Genomic DNA, 13,184 nt, shown 5'->3' on the forward strand with positions numbered 1-13,184 from the left:
CCGACTAGAAGAAAGTGCAGCAGGAGGGCCAGGAGACCTCCATGGATGGACAAGGAGCTGCTGAGAAAACTTGGAAGGAAAAAAGAAGCTTATAGAAGGTGGAAGCGAGGACAGGCAGCCTGGGAAGAATATAGGAGCATTGCCCGGGAAGCTAGGGACCAGGTTAGGAAAGCTAAGGCCCAGCTAGAATTAAGTTTGGCAAGGGATGTAAAAGATAACAGGAAAGGATTCTATAGATAGGTAGCAAATAAAAGACAGACTAGGGACAACGTGGGCCCTCTCCGGAAGCTATCGAGAGAACTGGCTACCATGGATTTGGAGAAGGCTGAGGTTCTTAATGACTTCTTCGCCTCAGTCTTCACCAGCAAATGCTCTGACCACACCACAAAAGTCTTGGAAAGCAAATGCAGGGACTGTGAAAGTGAAGACCTTAGGCCCACTGTAGGAGAGGATCAGGTTCTAGACCATCTTAAGAACCTGAACGTGCACAAGCCCATGGGACCTGATGAAATCCATCCGCGGGTCCTGAAGGAGCTGGCGAATGAAGTTGCTAAACCACTGTCCATCATATTTGAAAAATCCTGGCAGTCAGGTGAAGTTCCCGATGACTGGAAGAAGGGTAATATAACCCCCATTTTCAAGAAGGGGAAGGTGGAAGACCCGGGGAACTACAGACCAGTCAGTCTCACCTCTGTGCCTGGCAAAATCTTGGAACAGTTTCTCCTGGAAAACATGCTAAGGCACATGAAAAACAAGGAGGTGGTTGGTGACAGCCAACATGGCTTCACTAAGGGGAAATCCTGCCTGACCAATTTGTTGGCCTTCTATGATGGAGCCACGGAACTGATGGACAGGGGCAGAGCAGTTGACGTCATCTACCTGGACTTGTGCAAAGCGTTCGACACTGTCCCGCACAACATCCTTGTCTCTAAATTGGAGAGACATCAATTTGATAGATGGACCACTTGGTGGATAAAGAACTGGCTCGATGGCCGCACGCAAGGAGTTGTAGATGGCTCGATGTCCAGTTGGAAACCACTAGCGAGTGGTGTCCCTCAGGGATCGGTGTTGGGACTGGTCCTGTTCAACATCTTTGTCGGCGACATGGACAGTGGGATTGAGTGCGCCCTCAGCAAGTTTGCTGACAACACCAAGCTGCGTGGTTTGGTTGATACGCTGGAGGGAAGGGATGCCATCCAGAGGGACCTTGACACGCTTGTGAGGTGGGCCGATGCCAACCTTATGAAGTTTAACCAAGCCAAGCGTAAGGTCCTACACCTGGGTCGGGGCAATCCCAGGCACTGCTACAGGCTGGGCAGAGAAGAGATTCAGAGCAGCCCTGCAGAAAAGGACTTGGGGGTGTTGGTTGACGAGAAGCTTAATATGAGCCAGCAGTGTGCGCTCACAGCCCAGAAAGCCAACCGTATCCTGGGTTGCATCAAAAGAAGCGTGACCAGCAGGTCGAAGGAGGTGATCCTGCCCCTCTACTCTGCTCTTGTGAGACCTCACTTGGAGTACTGCATACAGTTCTGGTGTCCTCAACATAAAAAGGACATGGAGCTGTTGGAGCGAGTCCAGAGGAGGGCCACGAGGATGATAAGAGGGCTGGAGCACCTCCCGTATGAAGACAGGCTGAGAGAATTGGGGCTGTTCAGCCTGGAGAAGAGAAGGCGGCGTGGAGACCTCATAGGAGCCTTCCAGTATCTGAAGGGGGCCAACAAGGATGCTGAGGAGGGACTCTTCCTTAGGGACTGTAGTGGTAGGACAAGGGGTAATGGGTTCAAACTTAAACAGGGGAAGTTTAGATTAGATATAAGGAAGAAGTTCTTTACAGTGAGGGTGGTGAGGCACTGGAATGGGTTGCCCAGGGAGGTTGTGGATGCTCCATCCCTGGCGGTGTTCAAGGCCAGGTTGGACAGAGCCTTGGACCTCATGGTTTAGGGCAAGGTGTCCCTGCCCATGGCAGGGGTGTTGGAACTAGATGATCTTAAGGTCCTTTCCAACCCTTACTATTCTATGATTCTATGATTCTATCATTTATAGAAATCAAGAATCTTCAAATCAGGCAAATTTAAAACAAAGCATCCAGTTACAGCAGAATTTCAGAGGAATTTTAGAATGACGTGGTAACTGAAACTTGATTAAAAGTTTTGCATGTGTGTATATATATGGGTCTATTTTAATATATGTATATAAATGGCCTTTGTATATATATCAGATACTTGTATATATATCATATATTTATATTTTATGGGCATAATAGTCTGCAGATAAAGTGAGGATCTATCTTTGTTAGAGTAGAGTAGCAGAGGTACCAATAATTTTCAGTCCTTAGTAAGTAGTAGTCTAAACTATTGCAGGAAATAAGGGGCAGAGGATTTCGGGAGACATAGTGTTGTTATACATTAGAACTCAAAACACATTTGTTAGCTTGGCAGTCCTGACACACTTTTGTATTACCTTAAAGAAGGATTCTAATTTTGCTGTGCTTCAGTTCCTGGTTATTCCTATTGTGATCATCCTGAGATGGTTTAGTGAGAAATCAGTGATTATAAGGGGTTTCTTTTCCATAATGAGACCTCAGGTACTCCTGTAGTCAATTGCCCACAAAATCCTTGGCGTGAGTAGAACACCTCATATCAGAGTATACTGGGGGTGAGTATGTGGCATGGTAGCACTAGCCGTTGTATTTTTGTTAGTAAATCATTTAAATGTGGATTAAGCCTGGAGAGGGGAGGTACAAATGCTTGAATAGAGAACAAGAAAAGCAAAGAAATGGGCCTTTGGGGAAGAGAGGTCAGTCCATTAGGAAGGAGGAACTTGAAAGGAAATGCAGGTTCTTAGGGGGAAACTTGCTTAAGCTGACGGCATTTATCTTTTTCTTCTTTTTCTTCTTTTTTTTAAATCTTTCTCTTATGCATCCCCTATCCTTTTGCCTCTGGACCCTCATTCCTCAAGCTCACTAATCTGATTGGACTCCTTGTTAAGTGCTTTCTCTGACCTTTTTGAGCTTTCTTCTTCCCTGCATAGCTGGATTTCCTAACTTAATGAATGTAAAATGTTATTGTTCCCTCCCAGGGACTGATCTGTGGTTACTACTGTTACTGCAGGTTGTTAGTAATGGAGGTCACTGTTCGATGGACTGAAAGATGGGTGGGGAGGATGGAGGCAGACACTGTAAGTCTTTGTTAAAAGATGTGGATTTTACAGGTACAGTAAACAGGAAGCTTTTAGCAACAGTAGTTTATATGGGTGATTCATATGTCACTCAATCAACTAAATCAGAACATGTCCCTGTCCAAATAATGTTTTCTTCAGTGTTAGTGTTGGACATTTTATAGTCATTTCTCTTGCTCACACTTTTCCAGAATATTTTTATATCCTAAAATTCTTAGGTTGTGTGACTGCTTACTTGATTTCTTCACTTGCCTTGGGTTTTCATACCCATCAGGCATAAGATTGATGTTTTCATGTAGGTCATAGAATCATAGGATGGTTAGCGTTGAAAGGGACCTTAAAGATCATCTAGTTCCAACTGCCCTGCCATGGGCAGAGGCACCTTCCACTAGACCAGGTTGCTCAAAGCCCTGTCCAACCTGGCCCTGAATGCTGCCAGGGATGAGGCATCCACAACTTCTCTGGGCAACCTGTTCCAGTGTCTCATCACCCTCACAGTAAACTGGTACAAGCATTTCTTCAGGTGCACAAGAGGAAGAGTTATAAAGTTGGAGGTAATTCTGCATCTCATAATGTTGGCCAGTGTAGCATTTTGCTAAAATTGTGGAAACAACACAACCACCAGCTTCCTCCAAGTTCAACATTAGACCCGTAATCAAGTAATTTGTAGTTAGTTTGATGCAATCACTTTTCTGCTTGTACATGCATGCTTTGATTGTGTTCAGATTAGAGGCCACAAGCCTTAGCATCCATTTCAAACAAATGGGATCAGGGCTGCAAACCCTGCTTACAGGCCACATACGAAGCAAACACAATACCTGTTTCCTGAGCGTCATGGATATGAAACAGGGGAATACCTCTGCCCTTTCAAGTTCCATTAAAGATTTTATTTGAAGTTCTGTGTTTAAAAAAGCTTCTTATGCATTAGCAAGCTAAGCCTTTAAGTTAATTCTGATGTGTTAATACATGTGTCTGTACACATATGTGTGTGTGTGTGTTCCCTTCTGATTAGCAAATACTTCCAGGTAATGAAGACAGCCACAAAAGTCAAGACTGCATTTGAAACAGAGAAATGTGCTTAATGTATTACCTAAATTAATCAAACCAAATACTTATATATTTTTGTGTCTTTTTATGTGTATACACACACAATTAATGTATTATAGCTTCATAAACACATATTTCCCTACTACTTTATGCCAGTTTTATTACATCAATTTGTTTTTTAGAAGTTGTGTTCAGCTGGTACCTAAAATCAAGTTGCCCACCAAATTATTTATTCCACTGGACTTGCCTACTCTTATCTGTTCCTGGTGTGACTTGACCCTCAAGATATATTTTTCATTCCCAGTCAGAAATGTTCATACTGAGTTTATTATAGATCAACAGAGATGTTGATTTGATTGTAAGTAATGTGCTTTTCATGACTGGTGGTTCTTTGGTTTAAAGTAGCTGTTATTTGTCACACTGACAGGTACACCTACTGCGAAATGCTGGCGATGAAGTTACCATCACTGTTCAGTACCTCAGGGAAGCTCCATCATTTTTAAAGCTCCCATTAGGTAAGAGGAAATTAATGAATAAGAGTAATTTGTTTTCCTCTTTGCAGTATTCTCATAATAAGATGACAGTGTCAGAAATAGGAATTCAATCCTTGAGTTGTTTACAGGAAGAAACAGAAAATTGCATGTACTTTGTTGCTTAACATGTAAGAATCTAATGCATACTGCATGACTGCTTCTGTATAGTTTATTCAAAATAAAACTGAACAACTGATTAAAATGCAGTTCAATCATGGGTGATATCTGAAAGTTTTTCTACAGAAGCTTTGCCTGAATACAATAAAATAGTGTTTGCAAACATTTGAATCATACATTCACACTGAAGTATATTTTCAGGACAGTTTCCAAATGAATGGATAATGTTAATTGTGCATATTTCATAGATTTTGATAATTTTTGTCAGAGAGTAGAATTATAATGTGACAACTGAGTAATTTAACAGTAGCAATAGTAAATTGTTTATGAAAAATGCAGATGAGGGAAGTTTTTGGTTCTTCTGGTTAGCAAATAAAAACATCTAAGACACTCACTTTTATTCAGCGTTGTAAGTAGAAAAGTGCACGTAATATATCAGCTAACTTAGTCAGACAGAATAATTTTGTACTAATTTATCTAACATATGATTCTCTTTCCAAATTAAGCAAAACAAATTTAAACTGTGTCTTGTTCTGGGAATTTATGTAAGTTGTGCTCAACTATGTACATGGTTTTTTTCTTGATTCTGGCAGAATCATAGTTCTCATAGGTCTAGCTCTTGTCATTAGACGAGCGTCTGTCATTTAATCTATATTCTTACACCTATTAAAAGCAAACCTGACAGGCCTCTGCTAAGCTGAACTATACATTTCATGCTAAAACCTTTATTTCAGATCTTGCTACATATAATTTCCAGTTGAATATGTAACCTAAATTCAAAGAAATCTCATGTTTAAATTTGGAGATATTTTCTGGTCAGTGTTCCTTTTAATGAAACTTAAGGTTTTGTCTTCCTGACTTGCCTACTAGGTAATCAGACAACTATAGTTCAATGTCTATAATGTCTGAGATAACTGTGTCCAAGCTTAAATATGAGTCTGGCAAACTAGTAGCTATCTTAACCAGTAGATTTTGTGTGGCCACATTCATTTGTGGTTATGACAGTCCTACTAGCGATTTTATCTCATCTTGTTGATTGACATCACATAAATACTTGGACTCCATCACTTTTGGTTGGTTAACCTTAGCTAAGAGCCAAACTCCCACACAGCCACTCTCTCACTCCGTCAAACAGAACATGAGAAGAAGATACAATGAAAAAGCTCTTGAGTCAAGACAGAAACAGAGAGATCACTTATAATTACTGTGTTCACACAAGTCCAGAAATATTGATGCCCTCTTGGTACATCATGGCTGCATTGCCTTTCCCACCAGAAGGCATTGCAGCCATTCCTGTCTGGGTGACTGAGATCATGGCACTGCTTCCATAAAGTGCTACTTCTGGTAAGAGAAAGCAGTGATTAGCAGGAAGACTAGATCACCTTCTGTCTCCATGTGACCAGAGGTGCATGCAAAACTTCTGAAGATTAATAGCCTCCATGAAAACACTTGAACCAGGAACTTTCACCTAAAAAAACCCATCACTCTTTTTCAAAGGGCCTCTTTCATGGCTGTGGCCACCTAGCACCATTTGGAGTCTGCCCCTGATTACTGTTGTTCAAAGAAAATCTGTTTGGAATGGGGAAAACAGTGCCATTTTAGACAAGCTATCACAGACTATCAAAAAGCACAGCAGAGAAGCAATGCTTCTTAAAGACACGTCTTGGATACAAATTGCTAATTTTTGGCAGGTTATTAGACTTGGTTCTTTATGCAGAGCATGAGGAAATCTTTGGCAAGCATTATACTACCCTGTCCAGTCACATGCATGATCCCACATCTTCAGTTCTATACTATACGCTCAACAAAAGGACTTGCTAAGTATGATCAGACAGGTGAGGAACTTAAATGACCTTTCTGAACTGAAGGTGGACTTCAGCACAGAACTCAGCTGCTCCTCTCTAGGATGTTCTGTGCAGCCATCAAATGCAGGCTGAAACCAAGCTCAATGAGTCAGATACCTTTGGTGACTTGACATACATACTCGTTTTTGTGTTGAGGAAAGAAGCAAATAAGGTGTAGAAAATTATGGAAAATAGGTCTGGGTTTGGGCTGTACACTGAAATTACAGAGAATAGTGGTGGGACAAAGCACCCCATTTCAAGAAGAGCTTTTCACAAGCCCGTGCACAAAAGGGAATTCTAGTCATGAAGCACCAGTGACACATATTAGAAGCTAAGTAGCAATTCTACTCTGCAATAAAGTACTTCCCGAGTCACACTGCAGGCAAGATTTAAGTGCATACATGCATAATTCTGAAGTATTTTGGCTTTTCCTAGCATCCCAGAAGATTCAGGCATATAGTCCTCTACCTTCAAGCATTCAGTCATACCAGCTGCTATACTGGCAGTTTCAGTACTGTGGTGTGTTCACTTGAAATACAAACAAACCGTCTCTTCCTACTAACCCATATTATTATTATTTCTGTAAGTACATTGTCAGGAGTAGCATCTGTCTCCTCTGCTTCCTTGTCATACCTCTCCCTTCCCTATACTATCTCATGCCATGGCTAGCAAAAGCACAAGGTGTCACAACAGGGAAATATCTGCCTACAGTTCTCACCAATTTTTCTCGTTATTTCACCCTTTCATTATTGTGAGCAACAAATACAGTATTTGGCGTAAATATTGATGAACTGGCGCTTAGGGATGAGGCAAAGACTACTTGCTTCTGTTTGGAGGAGGCTGTAACTCAGGGTGGTATGCCAGTACTGATCGTTGTCTCTTTCACAGCTGCCTGAGACTCTTGGCTCTTACTAGACTATTATGAGACTGTCCATAATAGTAAATTAAATTATGCCAGGAAATATTCTTTGCCACAGGAATTTGATCAGCAATTTTATAAAATATTGCAGAATTCTTGGCATAATTTTGCATAAAGCAAATACTTCCTCAAAGAACTCTCAGGCCTGAATCAGAAGATAGCATGGGCCAGTAGGGTCATTAACTGCCTGATTCATTGGGTTGTCTGGCTCCATGGCTAGGATAATTCCTTATCCCATGGCCTGTGGTTTACTCTAAGGTCACTGTCAGCTAGAGAGAGGATAGATTTGTGATTCTGGAAACCAAAGGAAGGAATTCTGTGATTTTTTGGAGCTGGGTCAGGAAATTATTAGTGGCTATAAGGGTTATTTCTTGTATTTGTCTATGTTACAGAATAGTTACAGCATCAGCTCTTGGGTATTGTCATTAAGAATTCTCTGGATCTAAGTCTATTACCCATCCTAGAGCTGAGGATGGCTTGTAGGACCCTTTTAGATAAGACTCACTGCTGCTGGGAAGACTCTTCAGGACATTCTGTGGTAAAACAGACTCTCTTCAGAATTTTTCTTTTTGATAGTTATACCAAATTATAAGAATATTCTGAAGCTGCAAAGCTTGCAGTGTAATTAAAAATCACCAGGAGTGTTTCCTTTGATTTTAATTTTGTGGTTATTCTGGAATGACCTTTTTGTCTATTGAAGGTTGTTTATGACATAATTATCAAGTTAGATAAACGAGTTTTTCTTTATATACAGGAGATCTCCAGTATCATTCAACAATGTTGATCATAAGGCAAATCTATGTAAAGGATAAAGTCTTGCTGACTACTTGCTGTGCATTGATCTGCTGACCTGCATTTTGGGAGTTTTATTTGTTGTTTAGAGATTTAGTGTAATTTATTGACTGAAATAAACCACCACGTTGATGGGACTCCTGGTTGACCAGACACCTTTCTAGGTCTTAAGGCTTTTAAAGTTAAAAATAAAAGCCAAGCTTTATTAAAATAAATAGTAAAATACCTAACTTTTAAAATTGTAAAAATCTCAGTGATTCTGTTGAATATAAAAAGATTTAAAACCAGCTCCTACCTGCACCACTGCAAATGAGTTCTTGCTTTAGGTGTAGTGTCAGCTAGCTTGGTGATTTGCTGATGTACTGCTAGATCTGCAAAATCCCCTGTGATCCTTACAGAGTTTCTTTCCCTCACCTCAGAGTTCTCTCTGTCTTTTTCCTGCTATCCCCAGGAGTGTATCAGTCTCTTTTGTGAACTTCAGACTCCTATATTCTTGCTATCTCTCTCTCTCTCTGAGCCCATCTCACCTTACAGGGTAAGGTGTTGTGGTTTTTTTCTATGAGCATACTCAGCTATTGCCCAGGTAAAGATCAGGCAAAGGTCATCTCCTCTCCCACAGGATCCTTCCTGACACAGCCTTCTCAAAAATAAAAAAATGCTACAGCTGAGAATAAGCAAATTAAACAGATGAAGCCTGTCATAGTGTACCTTTGCATTTCTCATAGGCTGGCTGTCTAACTATAGTTTGGGTGGGATAAGAAGGCAGCTAGGCAATAATAATTGCTGAAAATCTCACAGTATACCAAACACCTGGCATCAATACCCATCAGGATACTGTATTATAGTCATGGAGTGTAGCAGATAGTCTTTCTCAAACTATTGTTCCAGAGTTTGGACTGGTACCTAACAATTGTTTTGGAGTCTCAGCTACTTGGGCAAGAGCTACAGCAGCAGACAGTACAAGATTTACTTTGTGTTAATATATTTTGTATATCATGTATGTTTTGTTCTAAGAACAGGGAGGGAAGACTAACTTATTGCTCTAGGGCTGCCATGTGGGGAGGCAGACCAAGCTCCTTGAAGAGATGACAGCACTGTGCCTTCCTTGGGATCTTCTAAAATGCTGAACAAGACCATGAAGGAGTAGTCCATGAGTTAGTGAGGCAGAATAGGCAGCGAGCAGACTAAAAGGTCTGTGAACTTGTTTGCAATAAAGTGGTGGAGGTTGAGAAAGGCTGTGTAGTTTCTTGTGACTCAGAAAACTAAAGAAAGCTGCTAAACTAAAAGGAAATCTGCAGTGACAGTGTGGGAGGAGGGAAATTTTTTGCTTAACCTTTTTTTTTTAGCTTGCTTTCTTTTTCTGTTCTTATTCTTAGCTTTCCCATGCAACAGATGTCAGTTTTCTCTACTGACCCAAAAAAAAAAAAAAAAAAATTCTATTGTAGCATTTTTTATTATGGTTAAACCTGGATTTAGATATTTGAAAATATCTTAATTTATGTCTTTTGATATGCTCAAATTGCTCAAAAGATGAGATAATTCCACTTTAGGAATTTGATTGATTCTTGACTCTCCCATAGTTACCCACTGCCAGAGACAGTGGGATTCCCCAACAAGCAGACTCTTCATTGGAGAATTTAATGCCAACTTTTTTATTTCAGTATTTTTATTACAAAAAATTACAAATTATCTTCTGTTTCAGCAAGTCACTGTGGTCACCTGTGAGTATGAACATAGATTTTTGTGGTCTACTGTACGTATATAGTAGCTACAAAATGTTGTAGCTAGCTACTGAAGTCAGTGCTTGGGTAAAAACCATACAAGCAAAGCATAATGGTTCCTTCTGCTGCCATCATCTAACATTGTACCAAAAGGACTCCAAATGACAGCATTCTGAAACTTCAGAATTCAAGATGTAATTCTGAGACCTCAGCACTGAACTGGCAGAGATTTGTTATGGAGAAAATGAGCTTTTGTTGAATTAAGTTCAATTTTGCTAAATCTTCTAGATATGTGGAATAGATACATACAAAAATATATGACTAAGAATGACTTTTTGACTTTCATGATGTTAGACTTGACAGGCCTATTAATGTAAAATGATTTACAGGCAATTTCAGGTGACTTCTTCAGATGGAAAAATGAGTTTTCAGTGATGATGAATATAATGCTGTGAAATTGATTTTATGTGCTTTTTTGATAAGACCAAGTGCTGTCTGACAGTAATTGTGTATTATTGGTGCTGTATGTTAACATTTTACATTTAAGCAGAAATTACACAATGATATGACTTTGTGCTGTTTCTATTATTGTATGTTACAAAAGTATTAAGCTTTCTTGGAGTCCTTAACTGCTAAAGCAGGATCATGATGCATAACTGCTAAAGGAAGAGATATCTTGAAGAATATGGCAGTGTAATTTTAAGATATTAACATAGTATCAACATTTCAAGATGACTGCTTTTAATTTCGCAGTTTGAGAATATGCATCATTCCTGAAAGTAATTAGCACTTTAAGAAAAAGATACATCCATTAATAAAGTGTATTTATGTGTACAGTTAGTACTTGCCTGGGAACGTCTTATTAGCTTTGTTTATAAATACAGTCCACAGTTATATTCTAAGATGAGACTTTCAACACTCAATAGGATTTATTTTTAATTAAATTAATTGGATTAGCGTAACTGAATTTACTCGGTTTTGAATATCTCATTCTTGGTGAAAAAAGGCTAAATCCTGCAAACAGCTAAGCACATAAGTAGTTCCCGTGAGCGCAGCCTCTATAAAATGATGTCTAGCTACCTTTTTTCTTTCTAGACATAAAGGATAGCATATGGAAATTTTATTGGTTGTCATTTTAAAATGCAAGTAGTATTTCTGGCTTGGTTTGGTGATCTATATTTAAAATTCTTAGTGTGTTTTACAGCTGGAATAGATACTAACTTACATATACATACATTTTTAACATAAGCAATTATTTTTTATTATCTGATTTCCAGGTTCCCCTGGACCATCCAGTGACCACAGCAGTGGAGCTTCATCACCTCTCTTTGACAGTGGATTACATTTAAATGGAAACTCAACTAACACTGTAAGCAAATGATTAATAAATACTTAGTGTAATCTATGTAAGTTTTCTTCCCATTCTGAACTTCAGAATGCTAGTGTAGGGCTTCAAGACTACCCTAATTTTACTGGGCTTGTTGTTTGCTTATTTGTTTGATTGATTTTGAAGTGCACAGACTGTGAAATTCTGTACTTTACAAACCAGTCAACACAGGGCCCTGGACTGCTAGGTTCTTACTCTGAGGCAACTGAGAAGCTTGTAGGAATGAGCACAGCAAGATTTCATCATTATTTAGAAATGAATTCCTGTGAGCCTTTGTCATACTTTGTTGAATTGTGGTATAGTACTATTGAATTTAGTCCAGCTAGAGTTTCTGAAATGTATGAGGAATTCAGAAAACAGTGTAAAGGTGAATTATTGAGGCAAACTTTTGTGGTAAGATAAAGGGTGAGAAAACGAGAAAGAAATCAAATGGGAAAGCAGACATGGGGGGGGGAAAGGGTCTGTGTCTTTAATACAGAGGATATTCAATTCTTTTTTTGTGCAGTAACCAGCTGTGATTAAATTAATTGTAGCATTGGGGGGGGTGGGGGGAGGGGAGGATATTACTCTGGGAAAAATATTAGTCACCAACGCCAAAGAAGATAGGATGTCTTAGTAGGCAGCAATTGCTCTTTTAAAAATGAAGATTGAAGATGTAGATGTAGATACTAACTGTGCAAGGACATGGACCAACTTTTTCAGCTTCTAAGAAATTGCAGCTGTAGTCTTTCAGTTGGATATTAAATGTTACAGAAGGAATGCCCAGTGAATGGAGTGAAGGCTTCTCCCCTCCTGGTTTTCCCTTTCTTTCCTACTGAGCAGAGATATCAGGTCTGCTTGTTGCTCCACTTCTCCCAAGCTTTGCAGTTTTTTGAGCGCCGTATTTCTAAACTTAAGGCTTGTTTTCATCTAATAAAATATGTATATGGTAATATAAATATATACATCTAATAAATAAATAGAAATATGCTTTTCTGTGCTGATACCTATATCTCAGTGCTAGGGATCCAAACTGAGGCTAGATACAAAAGGTTTCATGTTTATTTGTTTTTAATCATGCAAATAATTATTACTTTAAATTACCTTGTACTGTAGCCTTACTAAAGAACCCAAGTCTGTCCTCAGGGTCCAGCATTTTGCAACACCTGTCTACTAGGTACTCTGCAGACAAAGTCCTTTCTCCAAAGACCTTGTATTCTAAGAGGGCTATGATCGGATGATTGCCTGTGACTGCATTAACATCTTTTAGTAAACCAATGCCTACTAAGTGCTAGAATGATTGTGCCATAAGAATTTTTAATAATCATTATAACTGTACTGTGGGAATTGTACACTTTGAATTCTACGGATTATAAAAACATAAATAAGTGGCTGGAGTTTTGTAGACTTGTAACAGAGTAATTTGGAGTTAGTTGCCAAGGTAGCACACAAATGACTGTGCATAAGCTTGAAATATAAGTAGGAAAACAGAAAGCAAAAAGGGAGAATATTAGGGTACTAGCTTGCTTTTATACAGCACTTATATTTTCTGAAACTTGACATAAAGTCACATGAGGAGCTGTGTGTGCACCAGACATGGTGAAGCACAACAATCTACCTTGTATCTAGCCTAGTAAAAAAGTCATGGTCTCCCTTCATAGGAAACAG

The 13,184-nt window shown here is 39.3% G+C and overlaps 1 protein-coding gene across 1 annotated transcript in view; it reads left to right on the top strand.

The window, feature by feature from the left end:
* The window catches only part of SNTG2 (syntrophin gamma 2), a 157,811-nt gene that overhangs the window by 58,416 nt on the left and 86,211 nt on the right, over nt 1-13,184 (top strand). Inside the window, exons 7-8 of the mRNA XM_030491170.1 lie at nt 4,652-4,739; nt 11,428-11,519. Coding sequence (XP_030347030.1) covers nt 4,652-4,739; nt 11,428-11,519 — 180 coding nt within the window. The remainder of the gene's footprint in view (nt 1-4,651; nt 4,740-11,427; nt 11,520-13,184) is intronic.

Source organism: Strigops habroptila, chromosome 6 (assembly GCF_004027225.2).
Source record: "Strigops habroptila isolate Jane chromosome 6, bStrHab1.2.pri, whole genome shotgun sequence".
In the NCBI taxonomy this organism is placed as follows: domain Eukaryota; kingdom Metazoa; phylum Chordata; class Aves; order Psittaciformes; family Psittacidae; genus Strigops; species Strigops habroptila.